This window comes from Hypanus sabinus, chromosome X2 (genome assembly GCF_030144855.1).
Source record: "Hypanus sabinus isolate sHypSab1 chromosome X2, sHypSab1.hap1, whole genome shotgun sequence".
Lineage (NCBI taxonomy): Eukaryota > Metazoa > Chordata > Chondrichthyes > Myliobatiformes > Dasyatidae > Hypanus > Hypanus sabinus.
Genome location: NC_082739.1, coordinates 3,407,705 through 3,427,610, shown reverse-complemented (window position 1 = coordinate 3,427,610; position 19,906 = coordinate 3,407,705). Strand labels below are relative to the sequence as shown.

At 40.2% G+C, this 19,906-nt stretch overlaps 1 protein-coding gene across 1 annotated transcript in view; it reads right to left on the bottom strand.

The window, feature by feature from the left end:
• si:dkey-103g5.4 (uncharacterized) overlaps positions 1–19,906 on the bottom strand; it is a 136,043-nt gene that overhangs the window by 19,344 nt on the left and 96,793 nt on the right. The window contains exons 39-46 of the mRNA XM_059956812.1: positions 19,035–19,202; positions 18,189–18,332; positions 17,152–17,319; positions 13,882–14,086; positions 11,438–11,518; positions 6,679–6,813; positions 3,787–3,938; positions 624–710 (exon numbers count right to left, since the gene is read on the bottom strand). Of these exons, the coding sequence (XP_059812795.1) occupies positions 624–710; positions 3,787–3,938; positions 6,679–6,813; positions 11,438–11,518; positions 13,882–14,086; positions 17,152–17,319; positions 18,189–18,332; positions 19,035–19,202 (1,140 nt within the window). The remainder of the gene's footprint in view (positions 1–623; positions 711–3,786; positions 3,939–6,678; positions 6,814–11,437; positions 11,519–13,881; positions 14,087–17,151; positions 17,320–18,188; positions 18,333–19,034; positions 19,203–19,906) is intronic.

Sequence of the window (19,906 nt, the reverse complement as noted above, 5' to 3'; positions counted from 1 at the left end):
CCACAGATTCACCACCCTGTGGCTAAAGAAATTCCTTCTCATCTCTGTTCTAAATGGACATCCCTCTATTCTGAGGCTGTGCCCTCTGGTCCTTGACACCCCCACTATTGGGAACATTCTCTCCATATCCACTCTATCTAGGCCTATCAATATTCCGTAGATTTCAATGCGATTACCCCACTCCCATTCTTCTAAACTTCAGCAAGTACAGACCCAGAGCCATCAACCACTCCTCATACATTAACCCTTTGATTTCCGGGATCACTCTCATGAACCTCCTCTGGACCATCTCCAATGCCAGCACATCCTTTCTTAGATAAGGAGCCCAAAACTACCCACAATAATCCAAATGCTATCTGACCAGCACCTTCTAAAGCCTCAGCATTACACCCTTGCTTTTATATTCTATTCTTTTGGAAATGAGTCCCAGCATTATATTTTCCTTCCTTATTACCAACTCAACCTGCAAGTTAAGCAATTTATCCCAATGGTTAGTATACTGACCCATAAATTAGATGTGGGATTCCTCAGTGCAGCCTATCCTTGTTTTTGCATTTCCCACTGGATGTTATTAACTCATCACTTATCCCTTCCTGAGAGTCTATTGGTCTAAAGCTACGTACCTGATAGAAAAAGGAATTACGGAAGGCATTGTGTGTGTAATTATTCTGCGGCAAACTGGAGGCAAGAAGCAGCTTTATCTCTGGGGCCTATCAAGAAATGAGAAAAAGTTATTGCTACATGACATACAGTATTATGACAACTAGTTGTAAAAGGAACAACTGGTGGCATGTTAGTGTAACATTTTACAGTGCCAGCGATTGGGGTTCGATACTGCCACTGTGTGTGGAGTTTGTGACAATGCGGGTTTCCTCCGGGCGCTCCGGTTGCCTCAGACTTGCCAAACCTGAGGCTTAGTGAGCTGAGGGGAAGCTACATTGGCGCTGGAAGTGCGGCCACACTTGTGAGCTGCCTCCAGCACATCTTCAGACTGTGTTGGCCATTGACGGAAACAGCACATTTCACAGTATGTTTCAATGTGCATGTGACAAATAAAGTTCATCTTTAAAAATCACAGAGCATGGTATTTGGCTGAACATTTCTCCCATTATTACAGAATTGGTTTCAATGAAGTGTAAAATCTGTCTGAGGGAGTTTGGAATCAGAATCGGGTTATCATCAGCATGTGTCGTGAAAGTTATTAAGATTGCCCCTTAAATTCCGAATGAGATATTTTTACACCATTATAGATATCCTGCAGATTCTACTGCTGGAGTGAACTAAGTCAGGACTACAGCAGTGTTTCTGCTTGTATTGCATCCAGCCCATCCCTGTGCGAGATTCTTTAATTGCCACCGCGCTTCAGTTTAAGGTGCCAGAAGCTAAAAGTTTAACATCACAGGAAATTGCATAATGAGCAGGCTGAGTATACTGGGGAATACTAATATCTGTAGTGATATTCTGAAATAGTTTAACGTTATTAATATTATTGTGGACACTACCCACCCGAACTTTTCCAGATGCTCCCTTCTGGAAAGTGCTGTAGGGCTATTAAAACAAAAACTTCATGCCATCTTAAAAGTTTCCTTCCCCCAGCTAGATAATCTGATCAGCCATTCTAGTTACCCTCCCACCTCCTGTCCTTTACCCCATCACTACACTGCACTGTAAACACTTTAAACCACATTTTATAATGCTGTTTATATTGTCAATACATGCTGGTATTTATGTAATTATGCATATCTGTTGCTTAATTTAATGTCTAATTTTATTTTTTTAATATAATTCTTTACTCTTATAATTTTTGAATGTTGATGTTTTTTGTTGCATGTCGCACCCTGAACACACAACAAATTCCTAATCCGTGTAAATGTGTACAGCAAATAAAGATAATCCTTGAACCTTATTAGTCTGGAAATTAAAGAGAATTTCTCGTTGTAAAAATATAGTATGATCTGATGATGGTGGTATGAAAGTGTTAAAGAAAGATGATAACAACTTGAAATTTAGAAGAAGTCATTTGACCCATTCTATACAGGCTGGCCAAACTGTTAACACTTACTTTGTAGCACCTGCTGCAGAAAGAGTGACTCCCTATATTTACATTAATGGGCCATGTTGATTGGTTTGTAGCCCACAAATTTGGAATTAACCATAGCATGGTCACACAGAACCAAAGTTCTGTGAATGTTCAAAGTGTGGCAGAAAAAAGTTCCATTGTCCTGTCAAGCAGGAAGTTCTAGATCGCCACCTACAGGTAAGAAATATTTCTTCAACTCCCTCTATGCAAATGAACAAATGCGAAATGCTTTTGCACACTCACACACTTCTTTGCTCAATGAAAATGATAACACTCAGTGGCTACTTTATTAGGGACAGGAGATCCCTAACAAAGCAGCTACTAAGCGTATAAATGTTGTCTTCTGTTGCTGTAGCCCATCCATCTCAAGGTTCGAAGTGTTGTGTGTTAGAGATGCTCTTCTGCACACCACTGTTGTAACGTGTGGTTATTTGAGTTACTGTCACCTTCCTGTCAGCTTGAACCAGTCTGGCCATTCTCCTCTGACCTCTCTCATTAATGAGGTGTTTTCACCCACAGAACTGCTGCTCACTGGAGAATGTTTTTTGTTTTTCACACCGTTCTCTGTAAACTCTACAGACTGTTGAATATGAAAACCCCAGGAGATCAGCAGATTGAGACACTCAAATCACCCTGTCTGGCACCAACAATCTTTCCACGGTCAAAGTCACTTAGATCACATTTCTTCCCCATTCTGATGTTTGGTCTGAACAACAACTGAACCCCTGGACTATGTCTGCATGCTTTTATGCATTGAGTTGCTGCCACATGATTGGCTGACAAGACACTTGCATCAATGAGCAGGTGCACAAGTGCACCTAATAAAGTGGCTACTGAGTGGATTTATGTTAATCAGTGAAATATATGAAATGAACTATTAATGTTTATGTATTTAAAGAGAGAAAATGTCAATTGTAAGGATCACAGTTTGAAAATACCTGTCTTATAGCATTGATGTTGAATATTTCTCTTCCCCCTTCTCTTGGCTATCTACATTTTAGCTAGAGTAAAGATTAACAACTATGTAGGGGGAAGTTAGAAATGTTCATGGTTTTAGATCTTAAACAAAACTTAGAGAAGATGAATCTTGACTTCAAGAAAGGCTAATTGCCTTATGCTGACAGCTACACTACCATGAGGCAGCATAGAAACGTAGCAGATAGCATAACGCTATTACAATGCCAGCGATCTGGGTTCAGTTCCACTTCTGTCTGTTAAGAGTTTGTACGTTCTCCCATGACTGCATGAGTTTCCTCCGGGTGTTCTGGTTTCCTCTCACTTTCCAAGGACGTACAGTTTGCTAGGTTAATTGGTTACATGGGTGTAATTGGACAGCACGGGCTCGTTGGGTGAAAGGGTCTGTTACCGTGTAGTAGCTCTAAATAGATAGGTAAGTAGATACTGTAGATAGATAGATAAAACAAATTAAGGTTCAATTTTTTCTTGCTAGTATGATGCTGATAGTAGCAACTCTTGGTCACATATTCTACCTCATTAGGATCTTGCACCATATTGTCTACCTGCAATGGACTTTTTCTGTAGCTGTTAAACTTTATTCTGTATTCTCTTATTGGTTTGCCTTGTTCTACATTGTGTAACAAATTGATCTGTAGGAACAGCATCCAGGTCAAGCCTTTCACTGCACTCTGGTACATGTGACAATAATAAACCAATTTAACATCTCCATCAAAGCCACTGGAACTCACATTTATCACTCTCTTCACACGCTGCACTATGTAGATCCCAAACCGATAAACAGCCAGCTCAGTCACAGAAATCTTCTCAGGAGTTAGTGGTACCAGGTTTCCTTCACATGTGAATTCTGCATCCACAGCATCTATGTATGGTCTGCCTTTTTCTGTAACAGAATGGTACGTCTTTCAGTCAACAACTTTTGTTTTTTTGAATGTCAAAAGGTACATCAGAGGTGCTTCACCAATGGCACAACTGTTGTTAGCAAAATCTTAAAATTATGTTGTGGAGGCATACAGGAGTGAGATAGATCGGCTGTTTGAGTGGTGTCACAACAACAACCTTGCACTTAACATGAGTAAAACCAGCCTGGGTATCTCTGAATATCTATCTTGGTTCTAACATATTGATGCAATTACAGAGAAGGCACAACAGTGGCTATACTTCATTAGGAGACTGAGGAGATTTGTCCTGTCACCAGACTCCAGAAAATGGCCACAGATGTACCATGGAGAGCATTCTCACTGATTACATCATCATCTGGTACGAGGGTGACAATGAACAGGATCAGAAAAAGCTGCAGACAGTTGGAAACTTAGCCAGCTACATCATGGGCATGAGCCTCCCCAGCATTGAGGACATTTCAAAAGGCAATGCCTCAGAAAGGCAGCATCCATCATTCAGGACCCCATCACCCAGGACATGCTCTCTTCTCATTGCTACCATCAAGAAAGAGGTACAGGAACCTGAAGATGCACACTCAACATTTTAGGAACAGCTTCTTTCCCTCTGCCATCAGATTTTTGAACAGCCCACGAACCCATGAACACTACCATTTTGCACATTACTTATTTATATTTTATACACAGTATTACTTATTATAACTTACAGTAATCTTTTAACACCTTGCACCATACTGCTGCTGCAAAACAACACATTTCATGATACACACGCTGCCTCAGCTGAGGCTTGAACTAACAACCATCAGAACACCAGCCCAAAGCCTTAACCACTTGGCCCCACACCAGCACATCAAAGATCCTCACCATCCAGGCCATGCTCTCTTCTCTCTGCTGCCAATTGGAAGGTGGTACAGGAGCCCCAGGACCCACACCACCAGATTCTGAAACTGTTATTACCCTACTACCATCAGACTCCTGAACCGGTGTGGACAACTTCACTCACCTCAACTCTGAACTGATTCCACAACTTATAGACTCACTTTCAAGGACTCTCAGTTTGATTTATTTATTTACTATTTATATTTTTTTATTTGCACCATTTGTCATGTTTTGCACTTTGATTGTTTGTCAGTCTTTGTATATAGTTTTTTATGATTAAACCGTAGAAACATAGAAAACTTAAAGCACAATACAGGCCCTTCAGCCCACAATGCTGTGCTGAACATGTACTTACTTTAGAAATTACCTAGGGTTACCCATAACTCTCTATTTTTCTAGGCTCCATGTACCTATCCACAAGTCTCTTAAAAGACCCTATCGTATCCACCTCCACCACCGTTGCCGGCAGCCCATTCCACGCACTCACCATTCTCTGCGTAAAAAACATATCCTTGACATCTCCTCTGTACCTACTCCCCAGCATCTTAAAACTGTACTTTCTCGTGTTAGCCATTTCAGCCCTGGCAAAAAGCCTCTGACTATCTACACGGTCAATGCCTCTCATCATCTTATACACCTCTATCAGGTCACCTCTCATCCTCTGTCGCTCCAAGGAGAAAAGGCCAAGTTCACTCAACCTATTCTCATAAGGCATGCTCCCCATCCAGGTAACATCCTTGTAAATGTCCTCTGCACCCTTTCTATGGTTTCCACATCCTTCCTGTAGTGAGGCAACCAGAACTGAGCACAGTACTCCAAGTGGGGTCTGACCAGGGTCAAGGAAAGTTTGTCGTTGTTGGTTGCCATTGAGTTGTCCGCACAAATAATGCTGCTCTGCAGTTTAGGACCTGGTCATACTTTGAACTCAGGACCATCTGCCTGGAAGATCAGCGCTGATGCCACAACACCACTGGCCAGACCATTCTATTGTATCTCTTTGTCCTTCTGTGAACACCTGCATGAAGGCAAATGTCAGAGTAGTATACAATATGTTAACATACATGTACTTTGATAATAAATTTACTTTGAACTTTGACAATCCAATTTTATGAATATTGGTTAAACTTTCAGATTGACATCTCATCTCCCAGTTAACACCACTGACAACACAGTGTTCCTTGGATTGTCAACTGAGACTCTAAGTTGGGAATTAAATCCAGAATATTCAGCTCAGACATAAGATGCTAGCATTGATCCACCACAGTCTTTGTGGCATGCCTTCAAGGAAGACAGGGAGATCAAAGGCTTTAAGAACAAAAATCCTGAGCTCGGGGACTTCATGGCTGAAAACTCAGACACTAGTAATGGAATGCCTGATATCAGGAGGACAAAACTGGAACAGAAACAATACCTTAGGGGATTGTTGGACTGGACAAACATACCATGACAGGTGGGTAAAACCATGGAAGGATTTGAAAATAAAGATTAGAATGCTAAAATTGATCAAAGTCAAGATTCAAGAACTGTTTTTGGGTCTGGTGGTCCTGGTGTGGATGCTATGTAGTCTCCTCTCTGATGGGAGTGAGTCCATGAGCAGGGTGATCCTTCGTGATATTGCTGGCCTTTTTCTGGCACCTTTCTATATATATATATAGATATAGATATATATATATATATATTAGGCAGTTTTAATGACCCATCACATCACTGAGCAATGGGTAGTTAAAACTGAGTGAGTCAACAATGGGATGTGGAGAGAATGGCAGGTAAAGGATTTTATATGAGGATGCAGAAGGTCAAGGTAATAATTTGGCATGAAAATGATCAATAAACATGTCACTCTACCTTCGTACTTGACTTTGGATTGATTTGTTCCCTGGTCGTCCACTTTAGCTTCTTGGTTTGCTTTCAGATGTTTGTTTATTTCTCCAAGGAGCTTGAAGAGTGGAACTTGGAGAAGCAGCTTGGCAAAGTTCTTCTCTACAGAAATGAAAAGATATACCATTAAGTCAACATTGCATTGTCCTAACCACACAGAATTCCCATCTGCATTTCCAAAGCACACTGGTGCCAGGCAGGTATTGATTAGATTAATTCAGATGGGTTGAGTTTTCCCAAGTTCAAAGCACATTTATTATCGAAGTATGTACATATACTATGTGCACCCTTGAGATTTGTCTCCTCACAGGCAGTCACAAAACAAAGAAACCCAATAGAACCAATTTAAATAAAAGAAGATCCAATATGCAAGGAAAAAGAACAAATTATGCAAACAGTAAAATTAAGCAAATAACTTTCAGAACTAAAGTTCACAAAAGTGAGTTCACAGGCACAAAACTATAGTCACAGCCGATCTAGGAGTCGGTTAGTTGTAGGTCACGGCCTCAGTTCAGCATAGAGACAAGTAAACCTCACCGAGCAGTGAACTGAACACCGGCCCGACCCACACCACTGGCCTCGACTCCCTGACCGTTTCAATCTGGTCCAGCGCTTAAATCAGCCAAACAGTGGGTTGTTTCCTACTCTCAGACCTGGGCTTTGCCGCTTCAATATGCTCTCGGGCCTGGGACCCACTGCCTCAATTCAGCCTGTCCCCAGTCTGGCCTGGAACTTAAATCAGTCAAACATCGGCTTGTTCCTTGCTCTTGGTTCCGGGCCCCACCACCTCGACTCAAATCTGCCACTTCGAATAAATTTTTGAAGTTTTTACTAATTGTTACACCTAGATATGTAAATTGACTTGTACCAACTTGGAACGGAAATTTGGCATTTGATGACATTAGGTCATTTAAAGAAAATAGCTCACTTTTATGTAAGTTGAGCTTATATCCTGAAAAAGAACTAAACTGGGAAATTAAAGAAAGAACCGAAGGTAAAGAAGTTTCAGTGTGAGAGATAAAAAGTAAAATATCATCAGCGTATAATGAAATTTTATGAGTCATACCTTCTTTTAGTATACCAGAAACATCCTTAGATTCTTGAAATGCTATTGTTAAGGGTTCTATAGCTAAAGCAAAAAGTAAAGGACTAAGAGGACGACCTTGTCTCGTTCCCCGCTGTAATTTAAAGGGCTTAGAAATTTGGGAGTTAGTAATAACCTGAGCGGTAGGAGACAAGTAGATTAATTTAACCCAACGAATAAAATTAGGCCCAAAATTAAACTTTTCTAAGGTCTTAAAAAGATAATTCCACTCAATCCTATCAAAGGCTTTTTCTGCATCTAAGGATAATATACACTCTGATATTTTTTGGATGGTGAATATATTACATTCAATAACTGACGTATATTAAAATGTGAGTAACAATTTTTAATAAATCCTGTCTGGTCATGTGATATAATAGATGGTAAAATATTTTCAAGTCTTTGAGCTAAGATTTTGGATAAGATTTTTACATCAACATTTAATAAAGAGATCGGTCTGTATGAAGAACATTCAGCTGGATTTTTATTTTTTTTTTAAGAATAAGAGAAATAAAAGCTTCATAAAAAGATTGAGGGAGTTTATCCGATTTAAAGGACTCTGATAAAACAGAGGATAAATAAGGTGTAAGTAACGTAGTGAAAGTTTTATAAAACTCCCCAGGAAAGCCATCAGGTCCTGGGGTCTTAACAGAATGTAAAGCACGTATAGCCTCAGCCACTTCTTCATTGGAAATAGGCTGATCTAACTGTGTTAGGCTATCAGTCGACAATGTAGGAATGTTGATATTACTGAAAAAAGCATTCATATAGGTATCATCTAAAGAAGAATCTCTTCTTAAAGGAGGTCTTCTCTTTCTTTATCCCTAATTGGCCGAATTAATTCGATTAAAATGAAGATTCTCCCTAAATTTTTATATCTTTTTCAGGCCTTACCTATTTTTATTCCCAAGACCTACTTTGATTCTTTAGATTCAATTTTAACATCTTATATTTTGAATAATAAGCAAGCTCGTTTAAGTAAAATTTACTTACAAAGAAATAAAGAGATGGGTGGACTAGCCCTACCCAATTTTAGGTTTTACTATTGGGCTGCCAATATAAGGAATATTACTTTCTGGTCTTATTATATTTATCATAAAGATTGCCCATCATGGGTCTCCTTCGAAGTTAATTCTGTAAAAAATTCCTCTATTGTCTCTCTTCTTGGATCATATTCTTCTTTTTCAGCAAATAAAATAACAGATAACATAATTGTTAAGCAAACTTTAAGGATTTGGTCTCAATTTAGGAAATTTTTTGGTTTAGCAAATTTTTCGTTACCATCTCCCATTTTCCTTAATTATCTTTTTATCCCTTCCATGACTGACAAAGTCTTTAAGGATTGGGATGAACTAGGTATTAAGTGTTTTTGAGACCTGTTTATCTCAGGATCTCTTGCTTCATTTGACCAATTGTCAACTAAATTTGCACTCCCAAAAACACATTTTTACAGATACCTTCAAATTAGAGATTTCTTACATTTCCAATTAATTACTTTTCCTATAGGTCCTGATAAAAATTTACTGGACGATCTTTTAAATTTAAAACCTTTTGTTAATGGTTCTATTACCGGTATCTATAACTTGTTGATTGATTCTTGACAAGACTTTTTAGATAAAATAAAAAAAGCTTGGGAGGATGACCTAAATTGTCAGATTTCTGATGATAGATGGAATAAAATTCTTAAATGGGGTAATAAATCATCTTTCTGTGCTCGTCATTCTCTTCTACAATTTAAAGTGGTTCATCGAGCTTACATTTCTCAACAGAAGCTGTCCAGTTTTTATCCGAATGTTTCTCCACTTTGTAATAAATGCAACTCTGCTGATGCCTCTTTAATTCATGTGTTTTGGTTTTGCCCTAAAATTGAAAAGTTTTGGCAGGAGGTATTCCATACCTTTTCACAACTTTTTAGGGTCCAATTTGACCCAAATCCCCTTACTGCCTTGTTTGGTATTATTGCAGATGAAGATATAACTTTAAATACTCCTAACCTACAGGTTTTAGTTTTTACCTCTGTTTTAGCAAGGAGAGCAATCTTGCTTAAATGGAAGGAGTTTACCCCTCCTACATATCTTCAATGGCTACGTGATATTATGTCTTATTTAAATTTAGAAAAGATCTGCTGCTCAGTCTTAAATTTGAAACAATCTTTTTATGATATCTGGGGACCTTTCCTAAATTACTTTTCCAATTTATAAAGTTTAACAGTGCACAGACTATTATGTATATTTTTATCTTCTCTTCTTAAGCGAATATGTTTTCTTTTCTAATTTATCCATCATCATCCATCAGCTTTTTTCTTTAGTAGTTGGTAGGGGGTTGACTTTTTTATATATAAAAAATTTCTTTTATGATGTATGACCTATCTTTAAATTTTTGATTACAGAGTGGTATACCTTTATGTGTTATGCTATAACATTTTGATCAATTTTATCACAATATACGAATGTACACAAGTTATGTTGAGATGTATCTATGTGTTGCACTCTGTAAATCTTGTTTTTTTTTCTTCTGAATAAAAATATTGTAAAAAGAAAGAAATCTGCCACTTTGAATCAGTTCCATGCCTGCTCCAGCAATGGCCAAATATTGGCCCATTCCCCATTCTCAGGCCCGTGCACGTCATGCCACAACCGTCCTGCACCTTTGAGACCTCAAAACACACCACAAAACAGCCAAGTCGTAAAGGCAGTTCATAAGCCCAACTTCAAAAGGGAAATTACAGGCTATTGATTGGAGTGATCATTTTTGAGAAATGGGGTGATTAATAAAGAAATTAGTAGTTTGCTGCCAACAAGTCATCGCTGTGTTTCACCAGTGCCATCTTAAACTGGAATCATTTTAAATAAGAAGTTTTGCTTCTGATCTTTATTCTTTTAACTGATGCTATTTGTCAACTCCTCATTCATCAATTATCACTGAACCCTCAAAGCACTTTGACTGATTGGAGCTTCTGATAAATCTTATATTCTGTTTTGATCCTCAGTTTTTGCCGGACTCTTAAACTTTTTTTGAAGTGTAAGAATGTAAGCTTAGGAGAGGGAGAAGGGTTCTGGAAGCTGTCGTAGAGTTAGAGAATACAGGCCCTTTGGCCTAACTCGTCCACGCTAACAAGGTGCCCACTACCTGATCCCAATTTTCTGAGTTCGGCCCATATCCCTCCATGCAGCTATCCAAGTGCATCTTAAATGACACGATTGTACCTGCCTGAACCCCTTCCTTTGATAGCTCGTTCCATACACTCAACATCCACTGTGTGAAAAGGTTGCCCCTAAAGTCCCTTTTAAACCTTTCCCCTTTACATCCTAAAGTGATAAACCCTAATTTTGGATTCCCCTACCCTGGGGAAAAGATTTTTATCATCTACCTGATCTTTGCCTCTCATAATTTTAAGCATTTCTATAAGGTTGCCAATTTGAGTGATTTTTGTGTGCTTTCCAATATATGGAAAAATTTGACTTATGAGCATCTGTGGGAAAGGAACCCATTTGTTACCTAGGGACAGTATGTAGGGAATTAAAGCTCAGTCTTTGTCATCTGAATCAGTTTCACAAACTCTTTGCTAAGAGAACAGTCTTTGTTAACTTGTACATCAATTACACAACTCTATAAAGCTTCACCTGACTCAATAATACTTACCCAAGATGGGTCTGGGTTTTAGGTGGAGTACAGGAAAATTCCGTGCAGTAAAACTTGCCATTTGTACAAAGGCTTTGGTGGCTGAGCAAAAGAAAGGAAAAAAATGTTTATTTATGTAAATCATAAAACAGAAACTCTTGTCTATTTTGGTACCTTTTATGATCTCCATCATTTCTAATCACTTTACAGTCTCCCAAGGACTCCCAAGTCCCCTCTGCATCTCAGGGGGATGTAGTGCTGTCACTGTGCAGCCAATTTATAACACAGTTAGCTCACCCAAAAAGTGATAAGATACTGTATGGACAATCAGCATTGGGGACATTGAGAGAAGTGTATGGTTAGATTAAGAGGAAAAGGACAATCAGCTTTGCTTTTCTTGTGAAGACCACCTTTATCTTTTTACACACACTGAGCAAGCTCCATCACAGACACTAGCCCTCCTACCACTGCTCCTCAAACAAGGTGGCATCCATCATGAAGGGCCCTTACCATCAAGAACATGCCCTCTTGTCATTAATTACTGTCATCAAGGAGCCTGAAGACACACACTCTCAATGTTTTAGGATTAGCTTCTTCCCCCTCCCTGCACCATCAAATTTCTGTATGGACCATGAGCATTACCTTGCTATTTTGCTCCCTTCTAGCACTATTTATGTATTAAATACTTATATATATACACACTTATTGTAATTTATCATTATTGTCTGTATTGGTGCTGCAAAAGATATCATTAAACTTGTTATATGTCAGTGATAATAAACCTGATCTCTCTCTCACACACACACACAAAATTTCAGGTTAAAGTCGCATCCCCAAGAGCAGAGCACTCCCTCAGTACATATTAAAGTGTCAGCCTCAATTTTTTTTGTGTTCTAAAACTCCTAGCTTTTTGACTAAGAAATAACAGCACTACCCACAATGAGTGGGTAATAACAACAACTTGTAGTTGTTGGATAACTAGAGATTTTTTCCACAGGACTGAAATTGCTCATACATAGGGGCATAATTTTAAGGAGATTGGAGGAATCACCTTAAATAATGTCTTATGCTGTATATCAATGATTTAGATGATTGAATAGATGGCTTTGTTGCCAAGTTTGCAGATGATACAAAGATTGGTGGAGGGGCAGGTAGTGTTGAGGAAACAGGTAGGCTGCAGAAGGACTTAGATTAGGAGAATGGGCAAGAGAGTGGCAAATGAAATACAATGTTGGAAAATGCATGGTCATGCACTTTGGTAGAAGAAGTAAACATGCAGACTATTTTCTAAATGGAGAGAAAAGCCAACAACCTGAGATGCAGAGGGGACTTGGGAGTCCTTGGGAGACTTGGAACACTCTAAAGGTTACCTTGCAGGTAGAGTTGGTGGTGAGGAAGGCAAATGCAACGTCAGCATTCATTTCTGGAGGACTCAATGGGTCAAATGGCTTATTTCTGCTCCTATGTCCTATGGTCTAAAGTCTCTGATGTATCTGCCTCTACCACCATACCAGGCAGCTCATTCCAGGCATCCACCACTCTGAGTAAAAAACTTAGCCCTCACATCCTCCTTGATATTTAATAAACTCTTACATAGGTACACAGATGATAGTAAAATGGAGGGCTATGTTGAAGGGAAGTGATAGATCAGCCTTAGAGTAGGTCAGCACAACATGGTGGCCGACGGACCTGTACTGTGCTATAACATTCTATGTAGATCCCCTGTAAGGAAATATAAACTACTGTATATCTGACTTGCCTGAAGCCACTAAGCCTTGACTGTGACAGCATTGTCGGTATAGTAAAATGTTCCAAAGTGCTTCCCAGGAGTGTTAGCAAAGATAATGAGGCACATAAAGAGACAAAAAGTGTGCCACAGAGGCAAGGGACACAGTAAGCGGTAGTGAGGCAATGACAGAATTTGAGATTTCATAAACCCAAGGCCTGGGGACCTGTAGCCATGCAGTCAAAATTGAGGATATCTGAGGCAGCAAAATTGGAAAAATGTAGGGATCTCAGTGGCTTGTAGAGCTGAAGGAGTTTATGAGGGAAGGGTGATGCCTGTAAATATTTACAAGCAATGACGAATCAGATTTTAGGGATTGTTGGGTTGGGAACGAACACTAACTTAGGCAATGCACCAAGGGCTTTACACATGCAGAAATTAATGGGTTATTCTAACAATAATGTGGTAGATTCTCCGGCAACCAGTTTTGATATCAACAAAATCCTGGGAAGATGATACCTTCAAACCATCCATATTTTTAATTTTTGGTGCACATTCCCAAGAAAACACCCTACTCATACAAACACGTACAAACAAACTGGATGAAAGGTCTCGGCCTGAAACATTGACTGCTCCTTTCCACGGATGCTTCCTGACCTGCTGAGTTCATCCAGCTTGTTTGTACGTCTTGATTTGACCACAGCATCTGCAGTGTACTTTATGTTTACCCTACTCATACCTTTGTTTAGAAGCTGTCGGACTTGCTGAGAATGGCTTGCCTCTGCTTTCTGCTCTTCTTGCGCTTTCCTTTCTGCAATTCTTTGTTGGCCATCATCTTTTTTCCTTTTCCACTTCACCTCCTGATCCTTCTCAATCTGCTCAATCTCTTGCTGAAGGCTCCTCTCCTGCAGCCACAGTCTTATGCTGTGCTCTTTATTAAGGTTCTGCAGGAATGAAGTTTTAAAAATTAACTAGGAATAGACCATAAGAACATAAGACATATGAGCAGAATTAGGCCATTCTGCCCATCGAGCCTCTGCCATTCCATCATGGCTGATTTATTTTCCCTCTCAAACCCATTTTCCTGTCTTCGCCCTGTAACCTTTGACGTCCTTACTAATCAAGAGCCTCATCTTTAAATATACCAAATGACTTGGGCTTCACAGCACATCATAGCAATGAATTCCACAGATTCACCACCATCTGGCTAATGAAATTATCCTCATCTGTTCTAAAGGGATGTCCTTCTGTTCTGTTCTGAGGTTATGCCCTCTGGTCTCAGATTCACCCACTATATCCTCTCCACTTCCATTCTGACTAGGCCTTTCAATGTTCGGTAAAGTCTTGATGAGATCCCCTTTCATTTGTCTATACTCCAGTGAGTATGGGTCAGGGCCATCAAATGCATCTCATATATTAACCCTTTCATTCCTAGGATCATTCTTGTGAACCTCCTCTTCAATGCCAGCATGTCCTTAGATAAGGGTCCTCAAACTGCTCACAATACTCAAACCCTTTACTCTTCCAGAGCATTTTCAGTATGCAAGCGGCAATTTGAAGACCATTTTATTATATGGAATGGACTACAAGAGCAAGAAAGTCTTGCTGAGATTGTATGGAATCTGGAGTATTATATACAGCTTTGGCCGCTTTCCTTAGAGGTGGTGAAACAGTGATTCACCAAACTGATTTCTGGGTTGGGTAGGAGGTCTATAAAGAAAGATTGACTAGGATTCACCCATACTTACTGAAGTTTAGAAGGTTAAGAAATGAATTTGTTGGTAAGACCATAGACTGGAGAGTTGAGGATTAAGGAACTCAGCATAAGGGATTCACCGATTAAAAGTGGGACGAGGGAGTTGAGAACCTTTGGAATTTCCTCTGTCAGAAATCTATTGACATTCAGTTATTAAGCATATGGACTATGCACATCTATAATCACATCCTTCTATGGATGTGCAGGTAGAGAGCATCCTATCTGCATGGTATGGAAACTGCACTGCATGGTACGGAAACTGCACTGCAGTGGACAGGAAGGATCAACAGCGGGTAGTCAGAACAGTCCAATGCATCACTGGCACCAGCCTACCCACATTCAAAGACACACATATGTATAGAAAAGAGCCAGTAACATCATGAAGGATCCCACACACCCTGCTCATGGACTATTTGTCCCACTCCCATCAGGGAGGAGGCTATGTAGTGTCCACACCAGGACCACCAGACCCAAAAACTGTTACTTTCCCTAGGCAGTGAGGCTGATCAACACCTCCACCCACTAACCCACCCCTCCACACCCCCAACCACCACTACTTTATCATTTCCTGTCAGGGTCCCTTATGTATAGATACTCCTGCACCTAGTGTCACTTTATGGGCATACAATCAATCTATGTAGATAAGTTATCTTATATGTTTGTATTTATTGTGGTTTTTTTATTATTATTGTATACTTTATCTTAATGTGTTTTTTTGTGCTGCATTGGATCTGGAGTAACAATTATTTCGTTTTCTTTTACACTTGTGTACTGGAAATGACATTTAACAATGTTGAATTAAACAATCTTGTATTCAAGGTGGATTTTGTGGCTGTATGAAAGGCTACAAGATTCATACTGGAATACAGGCTAGAGATGAATCATCATTTCTCACATTGTTTGTCAGAACAGGACCTGAATTTCCACATAACCTTTACCTGATCATGACACTCTACTGCAACATCATTCCAGAATATTTTCCAGACTCACGTTCAAGTACCTAAAGGTACAAGGTATTAAAGAATTTGCTATAAAGTGAAGAGATTCTGCAGATGCTAGAAATCCAGAGCAACACATACAAAATCCTGGAGGAACCCAGCAGGTCAGGCAGCATCTATGGAAAGGAATAAACAGATAACATTTTGGGCTAAGATCCTTCATCATCCTGATGATGACAGGTCCCGGGCCAAAACGTTAATTGTTTGTTCATTTCCATAGATGCTGGCTGACTTGCTGAGTTCCTCCAGCATCGTGTGTTTTGAGGAGTGATACCTCAAAAAGGCAGCGTCTACCATTAAGGACTCCCATCACCCAGGTTTTGCCCTCTTCTCATTGCTACCATCAGGAAGGAGGTATAGAAGCCTGAAGTAACACACTCAATGATTCAGGATCAGCTTCTTACCCTCTGTTATCTGATTTATTAATGGACATTGAACCCATGAACGCTATTTTTAAAGTTTTATTTTTGCACTATTTATTTAATTTAACTATTTAATATATATCTATTTTCTGTATGTAATGCCCTGGGAAAGATTTCACTGCTAATGTAATGGTCTCTCTGTAGCAGCAGTGTGTTTGGGTTATGACGGGGGTTTGGAATGTGCAGTGTCTGTTGAGGGGAGTAGTTTTCTTTCTTGTATGCCTGAGAGTGAGGGATTCGTGGGGCTTTTGTTTGGCGGAAGATGGACAGAGAAGAGGCCAGAATGGAAAGGTCGTAGACTGCAGGACGCAGTGGATGTGGAATAGGATCGGGAGTTGACGACGCCTGGGGGAAATCGATGGAGAACAAACGGATGGTAAAATCATGAGTTCCAACGTTGTGTATTAGACTGTTTCATTAAAATGGGCCCTTTTCTTTATTAACCCTCTAGTCAAATTAAGAATTATAAAGCTAAATCGTTTAATTACATATGGTGTACTGTTTGTTATTTCGTGGTACTGATTTGTAACAGGGGAAAACATCATGCAGCATCCACACAAGCGAGATTTCACAAGTTTGGCGAGCTGGAGAGTGCCCTTCCCTAGACTAACACAGCCCACTGGACCTGGGGTTACATGTAATTCACAGTTTTTCTATTATTATTGTACTGCTGCCGCAAAGCCAACATATTTCACAACGTGTCCAGTGAAATTGAACATGATTCTGTGTTGCAAAGCATTTGCCATAATTTCATGGCATAGATGGATTTGTAAAAGTACATGATCATAGCTCAAAATCTTATGAATAGATCAATCAATGTAACAAAACAACACCTCTCTATGCTCGTGTGTCAGTTCTCCTCGTTCCAGTTGGTCTTGTAATTTGGTTTCTTCCTGCGTCATCCACAGGCTCTGCTGTCTTTTCTTCTTCAGCAGGTCTTGTGCGACCACCTCTCCCTCCAGCTTCTCTTCTTCTGCTAAATTGGCCTCACGTTCCTTAATCTATGCAGTGATCAATACACATTAATGTTATAAACTGAAGATTTACACTGTGGAGAATTTCAAAGGACAACAAATTGCTGTCAAACCACAACAACAAATAAAAGGTAGAAGGGGCCAAATGATTTACTTCTGTTTCTGAGACTGGGTAGAATGTTGAAATGTGCACTTCACTGACCACGGCTTCTATTCCTCTCCTTATGATTTTCACTCACAACAGTCTCTAGAATTTACAGAGAATGGTGTGAAAAAGCTAAAAACACATCCAGTGAGTGGCAGTTCTGTGGGTGAAAACACCTTGTTAATGAGAGAGGTCAGAGGAGAATGGCCAGACTGGTTCAAGCTGACAGGAAGGTGACAGTAACTCAAATAACCACACGTTACAACAGTGGTGTGCAGAATTGCATCTCTGAATGCACAACACATCAAACCTTGAAGTGGATGGGCTACAGCAACAGAAGATCATGAACATGCACTCAGTGGCTACTTTATTGGGCACAGGAGGTACTTAGTAAAGTGGCCATTGAGTGTGGTGTTCCAGTTACAGAGAAATTACAGTGAATATAAGGGCCATGACAAGGTAGACTGAGGTACTTAATAAAGAAGTCACTGAGTGCATACTGTACCTACTACGATAACAAATAAAAAAGTTGTTCAATCTCAATCAGAGTAGTGTTGCATTGTAACTATGTTGTGAAGTAGCAGCCCATATTGGCCTGTATTTTTAATGTGTATGTTGAGATCTCCATTTGGTCAAAATAAGGTCAATCCCTGTAACTCCCTCTGCTAGCTAAATGAGTGTGTGGATAGAATCAAAGTAGCAGGAATATTTAAAGCACTATTAAATGCTGTTCTATTTATGGTCCACATACCTCGTTTATTAAGGCCATTTTCCTTGTTTCTTGCTCCAGACGTCTCGTTCCATTTATATTTAGAAGCTGTACCTGTAGAGTCTTCACAATTCCCTGTCTAAAGCCTTTTAGCTCAGCAGCCATACATTCAGCTACTTCCACACACTGTAAAATAGTAAGAGCCCTGATTGAAGAATCTCAGCCTGAAATGCTGAGCCCTGATGAGGGTCTTGGCCCAAACATTGATTCTTGATTCATTTCCATAGATACTGCCTGACCTGCTGAGTTCCTCCAGCATTTTGTGTGTGTTACTCTGGATTTCCAGCATCTGCAGAATCTCTTGGGCTTATGAATATCAGCTCATATTTACGAGGATGCTGCCTCAACTACAGGGAAAGATTTATTCCTTGGAGCATAGCACGAGGAGAGGTAACCTTGCGGAAGTTCATCAAGTCCTCAGGGGTTTGGTAAAGGTGGACAGTCAGTCTTTTACCCAGGATTGGGGTGTCCAAAACTCAAGGATACAGATGCAAGATAAGATGGGAAAGATTTACAAGAGACCTGAGAAGTGAGATCTTCACACAGAGGGCAGTGAATACCTGGAATGAGTTGCCGGAGGAAGTGGTCGAGGTGAATATAGTTGCAACATATAAGAGGCATCTGGATAGGTACCTGGAGGGGAGGGGATTGGAGGGCTATGGGCTTAATGTGGATACTTGGGATTAGCAGGGAGGATGATGTGGTCAGCATGGACCAGTTGGGCCAAAGGGCCTACTTTTGTGTAGTATTACCTTTTTTTTTTAGGTCAAGAAGAAACACCAGCCTCAGTTCACCAGTAGATTGTTTGGATATTTCCACATTACTAACCTTGTCCGAGGTGAAAGACTTCAAGCTATCGGCTAACTCTTGAAGGTTTTTTTCTCTTAGCTCCAGTAGGGCAGCAGCAGATTTCAGGCCCATAAGAGCTTGGTTCTGGCCCTTGGCTTGGTTGTACAAACATTTCATGTCACCGTCATTGTCCTCTGTCAACAACTGCTGGAATACAGGTGTTGAATGTGTCATTATTCAGATGTCATTTTAACAGAGTCATAGAAACAAGCCCTTCAGCCCAACATGTTCATATCCATCTACACCAATGCCATTTAGCTCCATAACTGCTATGCCTTGACAATTCTTGTCCAGATTTGGGTGTCACAGCTAACACGATGCTATTATAGATGGGGGGTATCAGAGTTTAGACTTCAATTAGGGCACCATCTACAAGGAGTTTATATATTCTCCATTTGCTCATGTGGGCTAGCTCCAGGTGCTCTGGTTTCCACCCACAGTCCAAAGATGTACCAATTAGTAGGTTAATTGTTCCTGTTTGAGTACTTTTGGGGGAACGGCCTACCTGGGGGAAGCGGCAGTGGCCGTGCCTCTGGCACAGAGTCTGGCCCTGTGGCTCAGAAGGGTAGGGAAAGGAAGAGGAAGACAGTAATGAAAGGGGTCAGACAGGTGATTCTGTGGACGCAGGAAAGAAACGTGGATGGTAGTTTGCCTCCCAGGTGCCAGGGTCCAGGATGTTTCTGATCGCGTCCATGATATCCTGAAGTGGGAAGGTGAACAGCCAGAGGTCGTGGTACAGATTGGGACCAATGACATAGGTAGGAAAGGGAGGAGGTCCTGAAAGAAGACTACAGGGAGCTAGGAAGGAAGTTGAGAAACAGGACCTCAAAGGTAGTAATCTCGGGACTACT